This window comes from Ornithodoros turicata, chromosome 5 (assembly GCF_037126465.1).
Source record: "Ornithodoros turicata isolate Travis chromosome 5, ASM3712646v1, whole genome shotgun sequence".
Classification (NCBI taxonomy): domain Eukaryota; kingdom Metazoa; phylum Arthropoda; class Arachnida; order Ixodida; family Argasidae; genus Ornithodoros; species Ornithodoros turicata.
The window spans coordinates 64,571,897-64,588,092 of NC_088205.1; the positions used below are offsets into that span (position 1 = coordinate 64,571,897).

A 16,196-nucleotide genomic window follows, 5' to 3' on the forward strand; every position below is an offset into this window, starting at 1 on the left:
ATTGTTTACTGGTAGGTGCGGGGCCACGTGCTTTCTCTTCTCAGCTGTGAAAATGAAAGAGCGAGCAAATAACAAACTTCCCAGTAATTTGCCCCAGCTACAGAACCTTATTAAGCGTGACCCATTGTCATATAAAGATGAGGTAAGGACATTTCTTCCCAGAATTTGGTAAACCCACGAAAATCAGATCGCGGGTGCAAAAGTCGGTGATTGATTTTCTTGATCGCGTATCGCTTGTCAGTGTAAGATGACGTTTGTGCCTTGTTGTTTTCAGTTTAATCTTCAGCATCTCCACTACCAATCACAACTTCAAGCTTTTCGCTTGCATCCGACGGAACACAAAAAGGAACTCGAGGAACTTGTCATGTTCCTGGCACAGGTATTACTAGCCCTACTATTTGCAGTTCTTCGTACAGGGTGCGGCAAGATCTTCAGACACATTTTAAAAAAGCGTTAAAAATCGTAGGCATGTCTAATAACAACGAAATTTGGTACACCACCGTAGTTTTGTCAGAAGTTTTCAAAAACAAAAGCTTTAATTTATACAGCCAACATATTCCGAGATACGAGTCGAAGCCCATGCATTTTGAATGCCGTATACCGCTGTCGCTAGCCTTAGCATGGGAGCAGTTCTCTCCGTTCCATGCCGTACTAGGTGCTGCGACGCTTCGCCCGAAAACGAAACTAAAGTTGCAGATGTCAAGTGACATGAAAGACACTGTGTAAGCATGAAGAGCTGTCATGGCAAAAAACACAACAGGTAAAGTATATCCAAAGAAAGAAAGCAGACTGAAATGAAGCAGACTGTCAAAAAGTTTGGATGTCGTCCACTTCCCGTTGCAGACGACACTGTCGTCTGCTTCGTAGGCTCGCTTCATCAGCTCTGAGAGTTCTCGCTTACGACCAGCTGTTCTTCTTGTTTCTCGGAACATGCTTGCCATATAAATTATAATTTGTGTTTTTTGAAAACTTCTGACAAAACTACGGTGGTGTACCCAATCTCGTTGTTATTAGACATGCATACGATTTCTAACGCGTTTTCGAAATGTGTCCGAAGATCTTGCTGCACCCTGTAGTTTATGTACAGTTCGTTTACGTAATCTTCACAAATGTACACGCAGTAAGACCTAGACATTGCCACTGTTGCACACATTTAAAAGTTTATGTTACTTATGCTTAGGTTAGTCACTGCTACCAAGATTCTATGAAGCAGTTTCCCCAAGAATTAGTAGACCTTCTGAGGAACTACAGTACACAACTTGACCCAGGCATGAGAATGGTAAGAGCTAATACGTAATAATAGAATTGCGTTCAAGAGAAATGTACCGCCTTTACATTCTGCCACCAAATATTGCAGACGTTTTGTCGTGCTCTGATCTTACTGAGGAATAAAGCCCTGCTGCGTCCAACAGACCTTCTCGAACTATTCTTCAGCCTCTTCAGGTGTCAGGATAAGCTTCTTCGGAGTTTTCTAAAATCGCACATCATCACTGACATAAAGAACATAAACGCCAACAAAAAGGATGCAAAAGTGAATTCTGTGAGTCTTGTTGTGCTCCTGTCTGCAGAATATTTGTAATAATACATCAGCAACATTGAATGTAACGATGCAATGTTCTATTGAAGGTGTTGCAGAGTTTCATGTTCACTATGCTGAAAGACAGCAACCAAATTGCTGCAAAGACATCTCTGGTAAGCATGCTGTTTTAAGGGGCACTTTAAAGGTCATGCTATAGCAGCCCCACTTCAAAAGTGAACAGAACGAGAGTTTATTAGAAAACCGTGTGTCTTCCAGGATGTTATGATTGCATTGTACAAGAAGAATATTTGGAACGATGCAAAGACTGTCAATGCTATTGGAACGGCCTGTTTTCATAAAGTTACAAAGGTGGGCTTAGTTATTATTTTTTTCTTTCTTTGCATTGTTTTCCTCATTGATTTCTCCATCAGATCTTAGTAACAGCCTTGAAATTCTTCCTTGGAAGTGATGATGTAGAAGAGAAAGAAGAATCGAGCAGTGAATCAGAGGTAAAAACCAGCCTTCTTGAGTGTGATAATCTGTAATGCTGACGCTTACACGATAATTGTTCTGTAGGATGAACAAACAGTAATCCGGGAAGTAATGATGGCCAATCGAGTCAATAAAAAATCTAGGAAGCGGAAAAAAGTGCTTCAAAAGACTAAACAAGCTGCAAAGGTAGGTGAACTCTTTCTGCACGGAATCAACAAGGTCTGGGATTTTCGGATTAAATTTCATTTTTTCACAAAATTCTACATAGTGTGTATTTGCTACAATATAATGTGCAAACAAAACTAAGTGGTGGAATAATGCAGGAAAAGCAATGTAATGGTACCATTCACAGAGTGACGTACCTTGCACACATTGCCTGTCATGGAAAAGTGCTGTAGTAAAGTAAAACGTGGTGCTGAAATCTCCATACTCCATGCATCCCGCTGTTCTGTTCAAAGCTTAGCCAGCAAATAATGTGCAAATGGCTATTATTTTATTTACGAACCGTATTATTGCTGCACTGGCATTTTGTTATGGAGCCTCCCAATGAGTGCATGAGATACACAGTCTGTATTACCATCTGTTAACACCCTGTCCTATACACTTTGGGAAGCTCTGTAAGTTTATGGGGAACAACACGGTACAGCCCATCGTGAAAATGTATGGAGGGGCTCTTACTGCTACGCCATCTTCTTGACTGTTTGCATTTTGTTCAGTACGTATTGTCAAAACAGGAGAGCAATTCATTAATCTGATTGTTCTCTCTGCATGTTGCAGAATTAAATGTATTTTCCTTCAATTTCTTTAATCGCTCGGATCAGATTAGTTACATTTACAGAATCTGGGGAAACAGTATGTCTTTTAACATGGAAACAGGAAATATTTTACTGCAGAATGAGTACAAAACAAACTTTTTTTTTTCTTGCACTGTGATTTTCATGCTTGTGGTTCTTAAAAGAGCAAAGAATTTCTGAAAACCCCTGGACTAAATAATTGAGTATGCATTACCCATACGGCACTTCATTGTGTAATCGATGCACATTTGAAATATTTCAGAAAGCAAAGAAAGACAGCAAGGCACAGCCTTTCAACTTCTCAGCTCTTCACCTTGTTCATGACCCTCAGGGTGAGCATGAACATGTATTATGAAGTACAGTCAATCCTTCACTTAGGAGCAATTTGAGCACATACAGAAAAGCTTCGGCACAATGCCTGATCACAACAATAGACCACCCGCCGCAGCACGTCACATTGCGATACTTATCATGTGATTGGGAAAAAGTGGGTCGTTGGCAAAACATGCGCACGTTGCTGTTGTCGTTGTGTAACTTTGTTGTTTTCGCATTTCGTGAGATGAGGCCAGGGTAGTGTGCGCCTCGTACGTGAAGTTCCTTTCCATCTCCTTCGCGCCATGGCATTCGTCATCGGAAACAGCCATCAAAACAATGCATGTGATCGGTGGCTGCCAATGCACGTGGCTTTCTTTTGCCAACGACGGGTCGCGACCTCTGGCATTGTGAAGTAGATAGTTTGCAAACAGCCAGTCGTCTTAACGAATCTACACAAATAGGTACCACAGCACTTATGAACAAAGGCAAAGCTGGGGTTACTTCCTGTTAATTAATAAAAAATCCCTGACTATGCCACTGGTTGATCCTGTAGAACTTTTAGTCAGTGAGGATCCCGAAAGTGTTCAAATTTGTGTGTGTGTTTTACTGGTAGGGCGCTATGGTAAACGATAAAGAAGCGAAACAAGAGAGGTCACGAGCCTCATTTTGTTCCTAAGGAGTGAATAATGCTGATGTATATTGTTACATTCCCCTCATGATTTTCAAAAAACATGAAACCCGAAAAATAGGGCATTATGTTACTGTATGTTACTTCATGTATTCTTACGTTACTGAAATAATGTGCTTTATTTCTTTGTTACAGGCATGGCAGAAAAGCTGCTCAAGTCCTTGCATGACATGAATGAGAGATTTGAAGTAAAACTAATGGTGATAAACCTTATCTCGAGGCTTGTTGGCGTTCACGAGGTATAACATAAATGTTGCATTTCGCTTGGCTGTGCCATATTACTCATCGTGCTGCACTTTCACTCCTTAGCTGTTCCTGTTCAATTTCTACCCTGTGGTACAGAGGTTCCTCATGCCACACCAGAGAGGTAAAGAACTTAAAGGCTTCTGTATTAGTGTAAGGTTGTGATGCTTGGTCTCAAAACATAGTGTGTACTTTCAGAAGTGACAAAAATCTTGCAATATACTGCACAGGCATCACATGAACTTGTACCTCCTGATGTGAGTCATTCATTTTGCGTGCTTCTAATGAACAGTGCATAAGAATAAGTATCGTTTTACAGATTTAAAGAGTAAAGAGCGGGCAGTATTAGGCATTGTTGTATGCCCATTCAAAACAAATGTTACGTCCAAATAATTACTGTGGGCAATATTTTAACGGGAATAAGTTTCGCTAAGTCACGTTCCGTTACCTTGCAGGTATTAGAACCGGTTCTGATGACGATCGCAAATAACTTTGTGACAGAACGCAACTCGGCAGAAGTCATGACAGTTGGGTAAGTTTTCTTAGGACAGCAGTCCTAGTGGTCGAGATGTGTGGCTCATAGAGCAAATTCTTTTTCAGCCTAAATGCAATCCGTGAACTTTGTACCCGTTGTCCACTTGTCATGAATGCAGATCTGCTGCACGATCTTGTACAGTACAAGACCTATCGTGATAAAAGTAAGTACGGATTTGGATTACATACTTACTTTGGATTACATTTAGAAGTATGTATCATTCATTACATTATGTATGTATGTACCTCCATTTTAAAAGTACCCTCTTTTGGCAGATGTTTCCATGGCAGCCAAGTCATTGATTCACCTGTACAGGACAGTTAACCCTGATATGCTCGCAAGGAAGTTCAGGGTATGACTTCCTACACTAATATACTTTTCCGCTATACGTAGTTAACATTTTGTACGTTCTTTGTGGGTGAGGAAAAAGAAGACAGCCTGCATTGAAAAGTACTTTCTCTTTCCCCCCCCCCCCAGAGTAAGCCAACGGAAGAGAGCCAGGAACTGCAGGTGAAGAAGTACGGAGAGCTGAAAGCTCCAAGCTGTGTTCCTGGTGCGGAAGTGCTAGACATTGGAGAAAAGCCCGAAGGTAATGACATTTCGTTACCTTTTTACTTTGCAGATCTTTGTATACGGTTCGACAGAGTACCTAACGCGGTTGATTTCCCCTTTGTTTCAAAGAGGAACTCCTGGAAGAGGACGAAGCTGATAGCGACTCTGAAGGCTGGGTGGACGTCTCGCACTCGGAAGACGAGGGAGAAAATTCACTGACACAGATAGATGATGATGATGATGATGATGCAAAGGAAGTATGTACAAATACTATGTGGTTAGCTCAAGCCATATACAGGATGTTACCCTATAAAAGTCTACCCGCGCCGGCATGCCGTGCTCGCCAATTACTCAATGCAGGCGGTACAATGTGTTGCCTACGTATAAAACTCATAAGGACATTTCATCATGGTAAATATCGATGTGATTGAGCACCGTAACGCAAAGTTATAGCGTGAAACGTGAGATTCCCGTAGTCAAAACAGCCAAGATGGCGCCTCTCAGTTAGCAGACGACATCCCTTTTGGGTGTCGTCTGCTGAGTATGCGTCGGCATTTTTCGTTCCTCACGTTGCTTACTTCTGAGCGAAATACGACAGTTACACAAAAGCGAAATGAAAACTGCAGTTCCATCCGGCTGGCAGGATATGCGACACGTTGTCGTGTGGGGAGCAGCATGTCAAGTGCTCTTCTCAACGCTGCCATCTTGTTTGTTTTGACTATGGGAATTGCACGTTTTGAGTTATAACTTCGTGCTGCGGCACTCAATCACTTTGAAATTTACCAAGATTAAATGTCCTTATGAGCTTTATATAAAGATCGCACAATATGCCACCTGCATTGAGTAATTTGCGAATACGGCATGGCGGCACGGGTAGACTTCTATAGGGTAATGCCCTGTACAGTGAAACCCGCGTATAACGATATTGACGGTAATCGCGAATTCCATCGTTATACGGGGTACATCGTTAAACGAGGGCTGACCTAAATAGCGCGTCCGCAAAAAGTCGCGCGTCACCCCGCGTGTAGCAAAAGAAACAGATGCTAAAAAAAAAAAAAGAAATAACGCGAAGCTGTGTGACATCGCAGTGGCTTGGGAAAACAGCGATCAGAACTCGTGGAGGGAACCAGACAACATAGCAGGACAACTTCTGGCAACACTACACCGTCACCATTCCGCAAGTCGGCTTCACCTAACGCCTGCGTGCTCTAGGAGAAGCTCGCTTTAGAACACTGTCGCGCGACTCGCGGGTGGAAAGCACGTGCTAGGCCTTTTGAATCATCTCGCGAATTTGAGCAGCATTGGCCAAATACGGAGACATAAAAGCGTTACCACCTACCTCTTTCACTGACAGTACTGGAAAATGAACAGTCGCTGTCTATTTTCTTGTCTCAATTTTTATTTTGGTTTAATTCTGTTGATGTGAATTTCGGATGATACGAATTTTTTCCGCTACCCCGTGAGATTCGTATCGAGGCTTATCGAGACTTATCGCGGCGAAAATCGCCGCGTGGTTACGCGCACGGGACAGCGTCCAACATCGTTATACGAATACTCGGAACCGCGGTCTCCATCGCTATGCGCTGGTCGTTTCCCCATAGAACCAATGTATATTTTGACGGTAAAATCATGAACCATCGTTTTACGAGGGATATCGTTATACGCGATATCGCTATGCGCGGGTTTTACTGTATATTATTCCCAGATTGTTCCTTAAAATACAAGATTAGAACTTACCAGATTCGAACTTTGTAACACTGTAGATAGATTAATGAAGCTGCATTCAAAATTATTGTGTACGCCATCCTTTCAGTCCTTTCAACCTCCTTCCTTTCAATTTTTTTCATTTCAATCCTTTCAGTTTCTATCCTTTCAGTTTCTATCCTTTCAACACCTCTTTGTATAAGGGATGTTGAAAGGATAGGAAGAGAAGAAGGGACTCTAACTGCTTTGGGACACCCCATCATCCTTCGTTGGGAAGAATATTTGGGTTATTTGGGTTTAAAGTGTGTCCCGTTCTTTGGACGCGATCGCATAGCTCTGTTTGTTTACTTGTGCCCTTAGAAATGTCATGCGTGTGTTCGTTCACTCTAGTGGAGTCTTTGCGACCTGTTTCCCCCGATATATGTTCTATTGCAGTTCTGGCAGGAAACCTGATAAACCACACCACGTCAGATGCTCTAAAGCTAGTTGATCTTTAGGACGACTAATTATGCGTCCCAATGTTGTACATGGTTTAAAAGCTGTTTCAGTGTTTAGTTTTGCTAAAGCTCGTTTTACGGGCTTGGAGACCCCGTTTACATAGTGTAGTGTCGCGTGACTTGCTTACTAATAATGTGCTAATAATGAGCTAATAACACAGTGCAAAAGTGGATAAGGTAATAACTTAACTTTGAAATGTCACAACATTTGCAAAGTAAATATACAAAATGATATAAGAATCGGGTGCTGGAAGGAAGGAGACAAAATGCCGGACGCAATGAAGCATCATTGAGCACACACAATCAATGCTGATGTATACCATGTTGTGGATGTGTCCCCACAGAGGATTATCTAGATCCCTAAAAGTTTGGCAGCACTTCCTTGCAGTTTCTATAGCACCTGTAGAAACATGTCGGCAATCACACATAAAGCTGTCACATTGTAACTGAAATAGTGACCCACCCCCCAAGTTTTTTTGCAGTACTGGCCTGTGCTTGCACCCCTGGATAAACTACTGTGTCCGCTATACCGGCCTGTCCGCATTTTTTGTTAGTTTGTGCATAACGACAGCATCCCTAGAACACTGGGATGTAAATGGCCACAAGGCTTACAAAATTTGTGTCTTGTGAGACATCATCTTGTGCTGTTTACAGTGAGGTTGAAATATGCATGGCTTCGTATGTATCTTTGGAATGTGACACACATGTATGCAAATGTCAATATAGGAAGAGGAGAAACTGACTCCAGAAGAGAAGGCCAAAAAGGCAGCGCTGGTGTCCGAAAGCAGGATTCTAAGTCAGCAAGATTTTGCAAAAGTGAAGGCAGCCCAGCTTTCAAAGAAACTGAATGCTGCCATTCCGAAACGTTTCATGAAGAAAGCAGAAGCTCAGACGAGCACGGTTGCAGCAGAGACGGTTTCTGCGGAAAAGTGAGTATAATTGAATCTTTAAAAGCCACTACAACAATGGAGAAAGACGAAGAAATCTGAGAAGTATACTTTATATCGGAGGGCAGTGTCAGCAATCCGTCGCTTGGCCTTGTTGACAAGGAAAGGGAAATTCTGCAGGCTCTTAACACCATAGCGTCAACCTTGAACTGGCATGTAGCAAGTGTTACATTATTTAATTGGTGTGCTCAAAACGTCATGCAACGGCAGGTGAAAATGGTTTTGTTTGGTTTTTGTTTTCATTTGAGAACAAGTTGTTTTTGCATTTTAGTGCCCCCCTTTAACGCTTTCTATGGAATGCTGTTGACAAGTTGAAGATTTTGCCTCATCCGTGTGTGTGAATGAACCTGCGTTGATAGTGCGCTTTGTGTGTGTGTATTGTTTTAGAGCTTTCAAGCTACAATGACTGATTATCAACGTGGTAACTGGGTAGTTCCATTTTAAATCGACGAGGGTGGGAAATTGACAATTTTTAATTTCCATGAAAAAAATATATGTTGGATAGCATATCGATCAATGACAAATGCAACAATTCCGAGCTCCATCCGATGAACCGTTTCCGATATGGAGAGGGGGAAAGTTGCGGCGGCGAATGTTGCTTCGAATTTTTTCCCAACTTTGGCCTCCTGGCACCGCGCTTCTTGCCTTACCACATCCTTCAAATTTGGCTGATAAAAACTATGGGGTCAAGACAGCACGCAGAAAAAGTCTCGTGACTCCTACTTTAAAGGGGCGCTACGAAAAAATTCCCGAACATAGCACTTTTGGCAAAAAATGTACGATTTCGAATTTTTATTGTTCATGAGCGGGTGCTCGCATTCCCTTGAATGTAGATTCATTAGAACCGCTAACTCATTCTCTAGCGAATGGTGTAGATATCATTTATATAGCGTCTGTGGTAGAGCGAGCAGACGGCTGTAAGTAGAAGCAACTCGCCAAATTTGCTCATCTTGGACGCCATCTGTGCCAGCCGCTGCAATACTTATTTCATTAATTTTTGCTACAAAAGGTAGTTCGACATGTCATCTATTGGCTGCAACAAAAACATGTTGCATTATTTTTTTGGTAAGGACTCAACGATTTTTTTTTCGAACCCATGTTGCGCTGTCGCGGCGGCGGGCGCATCCCTTCTTCCCGCTTGTGGCGGCGGCTGTTTCATGTTCCATTCCCATTCCCATGGTCCGAACTTGAAGGTCAGAGATAATCTCAGGACGGTAGTCGTCACCTGTTTTGTTCTTCGGTGCCAGTAGTGACCTTCTGTGTGCTATAATCTGTGAGGGCCCTCAGCTGAATTGGCGAAACTCGTGGGAACACTGCCTAGTGGCTGGGCAGCCAGCTGAGGTATTTACTCGGTCGAGATGAATGAAGGGCATTGTTATTCGTGGCTCAAATCTCAGTAACACAAGTCTTCAGCGCTTAGTGTACTTGGATTGTGCTTAGCGTCACTCCGATCCAAAACTGCTCTGGTGAAAGAAGGTGTGCGCGACGCTCCCAACTTCAGTACCTGTGGTAGTGACAGCAATGTCGTCCTCATCAAGAATAGTTTGTGCGGATTACCGTAACAAGCACAAACGTGTGATCTACTACCAACGAAATTTTCGTGCGGTGGCTGAGCTCGGGGTGGACATCGTGAAGCAGGTTTTCGCTGAGTACGAAAGGTCCAGAGATATTCAGTCAGGCGACTATATCTGCGGGAATTGTGCCCACTACTTTCACGAATGTTCTGCATCCCTCGACGTTGGCCGCTCAAGTGGGTCTAACAGCTCCGAGTTCGTGCCACCGGAGGATGTTGTGCAGGACGTTAATGAGGCTATTGCATCAACGAGCATGAAGATCACGCCGTTGAAGCCCGCAGCGCGTGTGAAATCAGCGCGGTCCTACGCAAAACGGAAACAACAGGAACTGCAACGAGAATTCGCAAAGAAATCCCGGAAAAGCCTTGCTCAAGCGTATGACGTAGAATTGTCCAGCGAGGATGAAGAATGCAGGAGGTGTAAAGAATGGCACGTCAACATGAGGGAAGCTTTCCAGAACAGCACATCAATCCAAGAACGGTGCCGCCTTCTGACATTGCTTCCTAAGTCTCCTTCCGTCAAGGGTGTGACCAGAATTATTCCCGAGGCGACAGAGTACCTGATTAGGAAAGCACGCAAGCTAAGAGAGGACCATTGTGTTTGGTTCCAGCCGGAAGGCTATAGCGAGAGAAATGCCATTAGTGCCGAGCACATCGAACTTGCTCGTCAGTACTATACCAAAGACGAGCTGGGGTGTACCGTTCAAAGTCCTCGGCCTTGTGATGTTATTATGATTCGTGGCGAAAACGGCGAGAAGCACCCAGTGGCGAAGAGATACATGACACGCTCGATACGTGAAGCCTACAGGGTTTTCCGCGGGGATAACCCGGAGATTAAGGTGGGGCTCTCCACATTCTACTCCCTGCGGCCACGCTTCGTAAGCTTATCGCCCTACCGGGAAGAGTGCGTCTGTCGATACTGCGCTAACTGCGATTTCTGCGTGTCTGCTATAAACGATGTGTCCGAGAAACATTTCTCACGCGATGAACTTTGTGCGATGTGCTTGTGCGAGCAGCCCACTAAGAACTGTTTTCTTGGGACCTGCAACTCATGTCCAGGGGGAAGATGCCTGACGTCCGACTCTCTAAAATTAGCGGACGACTTACAAGAAGTAAATGTGTCTCTGTGGCTGTCCGGAATGCTGACAAGGACAACGTGTGACCCAGAAAACTTCATAAGGACCGTTCAAAAATGGATTGGACAGTACGTGACGCATTCGTTTCTCCGAGACACGCAAAGGATGGCTATCAAAGAAGTGAAGTCATCTGTCGCAGAACCCGTTGTTATATGGCATTTTGACTTCGCCGAAAATTGGTCCGTAGTTCTTCCCAACGAGGTCCAGGGTTATTATTGGAAGAAGCAGCAAATATCTATTTTTACATGTGTTGTCACCACAAGAGGGAACACGCTATGTTTCGCAGTCGTAAGTGACGACAGTCGGCACGACACGGCGTTTGCATTATTAGCGCTGGAACTGATCGACGAGTGGTTTGATGAGCACGGCCCCATATACGCCAAACGAGTGCACGTATCAGATGGAGCTAGTGCTCATTTCAAAAATAAGTTCCAGGCCTATGAGATGAGCCGGAACCCATGCATTCAGAAGTGGATCTTCTCTGCGCCCGGTCACGGGAAGAACGCGTGCGACGGTGTTGGAGGCCTGGTAAAGCACGTAGCAACGACGCATAACCTGCGAGCCTCTCCCGCTGATGTCATTCAGTCCTCTAAGACCTTCACTGAAAGTCTGCAGACTAAAATGCCCAACATCACGCTCCTTCATCTTCCCCAGGACCACATCACAAGCTTCAGGAGGAAGAAAGTGGAAGAGTGGGCGCATGCCCCAAACCGTCCAAGGATACGTAGCTGCCTCATGTGGGTGAAAGAAAACGAGAACTCTGATAATGTGGTGTTCCAGAGGTGTGCTTCATTCCAATGACAAGCTTTTCAATGTGGCCGTGTGTGTGAACTGTGGCATAAGCGTTGCTTTATCATACACTGTCATGCCTAGTCGAAGGATCATGAATATAATTAAATATTTTTGTGCGCACTATACCTGTGTACTGCAGTTTTATGAGAGTTGGAAATGGTTCCAAAATCGTGCTGGTTACCTGTTTCTATGTATGCCATATGTAGGGATGGAATATAGGGAGCCGCCGCCACAGGCGGAATGAAGCGAAGCGCCCACCGCCGCGGCAGCGCAACATGGTTACGGAAAACAAAATCGTGGAGTCCTTACCAAAAAAATAATGCAACATGTTTTTGTTGCAGCTAATAGATGACATGTCGAACTACCTTTGTAGCAAAAATTAACGAAATAAGTATTGCAGCGGCTGGCACAGATGGCGTCCAAGATGAGCAAATTTGGCGAGTTGCTTCTACTTACAGCCGTCTGCTCGCTCTACCACAGAAGTTATATAAAAGATACCTACACCATTCGCTAGAGAATGAGTTAGCGGTTCTAATGAATCTACATTCAAGGGAATGCGAGCACCCGCTCATGAACAATAAAAATTCGAAATCGTATATTTTTTGCCAAAAGTGCTATGTCCGGGAATTTTTTCGTAGCGCCCCTTTAAAGTAGGAGTCACGAGACTTTTTCTGCGTGCTGTCTTGAACCCATAGTTTTTATCAGCCAAATTTGAAGGATGTGGTAAGGCAAGAAGCGCGGTGCCAGGAGGCCAAAGTTGGGAAAAAATTCGAAGCAACATTCGCCGCCGCAAATTTCCTCCTCTCCATATCGGAAACGGTTCATCGGATGGAGCTCGGAATTGTTGCATTTGTCATTGATCGATATGCTATCTAACATATATTTTTTTCATGAAAATTAAAAATTGTCAATTTCCCACCCTCGTCGATTTAAAATGGAACTACCCAACTAGGATCAAATACTCAGCTTGTGTTTATGCTAAGCTACATGCATTCTGCATGATTACGTATCATCTTGGATCAGTCCTCGTCGAGGCATTGAAGGATTGGGAGGTGACTGGCTTAGATGATATCCTAACTTGTGTTTGACCTTAACCTTAGGGATCGGTTCTGAGGTGGTAGGAGATGTCTCCTTCGTGTTAGGTGTTTTGGGTGTGGTTCGACCTGCAGGATGGTATAACAAATATAAGCATTTTACGCGTTTTCTTGCAGGAAAGAGCTGGTGTCCCTGAGGGACATTGAAAAGCTCCACAAGAAACCCAGAAGTACCAAGGAGTCTCGCTTGGCAACCATCAGGGTAGGCAGGGTCATGACATTTGATTAGTATTATTGAATCAAACTATTAGTACTTAATGCAGTGGGGAAGATTTATAGTCATCCTCCATGTAGTAAAGCAAGCCAGCTAATTTTTCATGGGAACAGTGGCATCTTCATTGAATTTAATGTATTTTCAAACAATTTGCCATATTGCACATAGAACAATTATATAGTTAACCTAGAGGGCATGCATGACCTCATTAAACATCTTTAAAAATATCTTCAGCTTGTTTTCTACTGGGGCACAATTTTGAGCATCACGATATGTATCATTATCTGAAATAGAACGCAGAAAAAATATTGATACACGTTGGTATTTTGGAAACATTACTAGCTCCAATTGGGAAAATATCGATTCAAACATTCATATCTTTCCCATCCCTACCGCAAAGTGGATTACGATGTACTCCACTGTAGTGTGAAAGGTTCATACATGTTTTGGACTACAAAACAAACCTGTTTCGAATAGGAGGGCCGAGAGGGCCGTGAAAAGTACGGCTTTCACTCTAAGAAAGCAGAGTATGCCAGCCGTACTAACAAAGAGAAGCGCAAGACCAAGGCTTTCAATATGATCAAGCATAAGGCCAAGAGGAAACAGAAGAGGTCCTTCAGGGACAAACAAGTAAGTGACAAGTAATGTGCATCATTTGCATTAGCTGTACGCAACCGGACTCCCACGGACTTACCCAACTCACTATCCTACTCAAGAGGAAACGGTTATGGAAAGCTTGATGACCATGATGCTAAATTTATGAGAATGAAATCAAATGAAATTACTTTAGATGCCAGATATTTGAACGACTATCACTTTGTTCCTTATCCTTGAGGTTGTCTCGCAAAATGTTTCGGGAGCATTTACAGCTGGTTGTAATTGCTTGGTGGGCATGTATGTATGTTTTGAGAATAGAATTTGGAAGAACAAATTTCACAAGAACAGCTTCAAGCCCAAAAGGAGACAAATTCGAGTGAACTATTTTGTTGCATAATGCATCCTAAGATGAATGCAGTGTCACAGTGAATTCAGTTCATGATTCAAATGTTGTTGTTGAACTGCAAAGCTCCTCAGGTTCGGCTCTGCAGATTTTTACAGCGTTAGTGCCTCGTTTCCCCGAGATCGTGACGTCTGTGTCGTCCGCAGAGGGAAAAGCGAACACAGTATTAGTGACGACGTAAGACGTTCACTAAAGCTGTGTTCGCTTCGTCGTCTAATACAGTAAACTTCCATTATTTCGACCTTGACGGGAAGTTGGGAACACAAAATTTGATCGAATTATCCGAAGGTCGAATTAAAGGATTGGTGTTAAAATGAACGAGGTCAATGTCATTGTTGTGCGATCGTCTGCTGTTGCCCGCACTTGAAACGCGCATCTGAAAACATGCTACATAGAGTGTTGATGTGATGGAACACCCTTTCAGTGTTATCTCCACAAGAGTTCCAGGGGGTCGAGTCCGGCTTCAACGTCTGCCGCACTTGGACGCTCACACTGCACGCTCTCGGCAAAATACTCCTCAGTTTCGCTTCCGCCATCTTGCGCGCGGCAGGACACGTTGCTCACAATACAGTCAACCCTCGATTTATGAACCTTCGATTTATGAATTCCCTCGTTTTATGAACACTAGCACGAGGAATCAAACTTTTTACATGCATTTTTCCCTCGTTTTGTGAACCTCGATATTCGAATAATGAATGGAATTTCTGGGAACCAACTAGGAGTTGCCCAGCGTTTTTGACCTCAATTTATGAACGGATCCTTCCGAGGCCAACAAAAACCTTCAAAGGGATTATTCGTGGTCTTATGAATGACGCCTGAACAGACAAAACGTTTTCGAGGTATTGCACCCTCGGTTCTTAACCCCTCGAAATCCGAACAACAAACGGGTTTTTGCAGAAGTGTTCACCTCAATTGACACAGCGGAAGGCATGGTCCAAAGCAAAATTAAACTATTTAGTATTGCATAATAAACAGAGTGTGAATGCGATAACATCTGTGTTTTGTGAGACTGATACAGAAGAAGGCATGGTCCAAAGCAAAATTACACAATATATTGCATTATAAACACAATATCAACTCGGAAATACTGTTCCATTTGCTCGATAGTACTCACTTAACGGAATTTTCGATTTGTGAATCCCTCGATTTATGAACGATTTTTCGGGGAACCGACGGTGTTCATAAATCGAGGGTTGACTGTATAGGCGTCCGAGAACGTTGTTGTCTACTTCTAAGAAGTCATCGAACCTCGCCAAACGAAAGCCCGGTGAAGCGTGAAAGAAAAAAACAGAGAAAAAACGAGAAAGGAGATGTTTCCTCCTTGCCCGGAACTCGCCAGATCCGCCACCAAATGGATTGAGTTTCAGTGCATCGTACGCTATCGCCTTTGCGTACGTAAGGGATAGTGGGACGGTTCTGCGCAATGCGCGAAGCTCTATTTAGGTTTTTGCGTGTGCGCAGAACCACCAGCGCTATCTCTTATTTGGGCAAAGGGCGCGCTTGAGTAAAAAAAGAAAACACCCTTAGTGATTCTGCTTCAGACGCTATGGAGATATGTACCAGGTCATGCTGATGCACAAGTTTGCGGCACGACCTATTTGATTATGGCGACCATGTCATAATCGGCAACCCCTATGAGGAGCCCGTCCGCAGGATCCGCTAGGGGGCGCTACTCATCGGCCCGCGAGATCTACATCGTGATTGAACAGTGGAAATTTGAACTTTGAACGCACAGAAGCGGACGTACGACTACCATAGCAGACGACAGCAACAGCTCCTATGAAAACGCGTAGAATGATGATGATAGTCAACTTTAGAATGAAACATCTTCAGTGGGACATCCACCGCTTGTACAAAAATACTAAGGTAAGCTCAAGTACAAAGTATTGTAGAAGTTGAGGAAGCAATAATCGGGCCGATGAGTAGCGCCACCGCTAGCTTCCAAATGCGGTGCTGGGAAGGGGTACCCATGACATGGTCGTTATAATATAGTAGTAGGTCATGGTTCGCGGCGGGCACGAGAATGCGAACGGGAGCGCAGAGCTCGCGAAAACCCAGCTCTTTGTGCAGCCGAGGCCACTAACAAGAAAGTGGGATGTCA

The 16,196-nt window shown here is 43.7% G+C and overlaps 1 protein-coding gene across 1 annotated transcript in view; it reads left to right on the top strand.

The window, feature by feature from the left end:
• Nucleotides 1-16,196, top strand: part of LOC135394577 (protein SDA1 homolog) — a 16,885-nt gene continuing 689 nt past the window's right edge. The window contains exons 1-20 of the mRNA XM_064625388.1: nucleotides 1-142; nucleotides 275-379; nucleotides 1,181-1,279; nucleotides 1,358-1,540; nucleotides 1,627-1,692; nucleotides 1,796-1,888; nucleotides 1,951-2,028; nucleotides 2,096-2,197; nucleotides 3,068-3,137; nucleotides 3,944-4,047; nucleotides 4,118-4,175; nucleotides 4,250-4,308; nucleotides 4,507-4,583; nucleotides 4,652-4,749; nucleotides 4,862-4,938; nucleotides 5,064-5,175; nucleotides 5,268-5,395; nucleotides 8,066-8,268; nucleotides 12,999-13,083; nucleotides 13,573-13,725. Of these exons, the coding sequence (XP_064481458.1) occupies nucleotides 53-142; nucleotides 275-379; nucleotides 1,181-1,279; nucleotides 1,358-1,540; nucleotides 1,627-1,692; nucleotides 1,796-1,888; nucleotides 1,951-2,028; nucleotides 2,096-2,197; nucleotides 3,068-3,137; nucleotides 3,944-4,047; nucleotides 4,118-4,175; nucleotides 4,250-4,308; nucleotides 4,507-4,583; nucleotides 4,652-4,749; nucleotides 4,862-4,938; nucleotides 5,064-5,175; nucleotides 5,268-5,395; nucleotides 8,066-8,268; nucleotides 12,999-13,083; nucleotides 13,573-13,725 (2,040 nt within the window). The 5' untranslated portion in view covers nucleotides 1-52. The remainder of the gene's footprint in view (nucleotides 143-274; nucleotides 380-1,180; nucleotides 1,280-1,357; nucleotides 1,541-1,626; nucleotides 1,693-1,795; nucleotides 1,889-1,950; nucleotides 2,029-2,095; nucleotides 2,198-3,067; nucleotides 3,138-3,943; nucleotides 4,048-4,117; nucleotides 4,176-4,249; nucleotides 4,309-4,506; nucleotides 4,584-4,651; nucleotides 4,750-4,861; nucleotides 4,939-5,063; nucleotides 5,176-5,267; nucleotides 5,396-8,065; nucleotides 8,269-12,998; nucleotides 13,084-13,572; nucleotides 13,726-16,196) is intronic.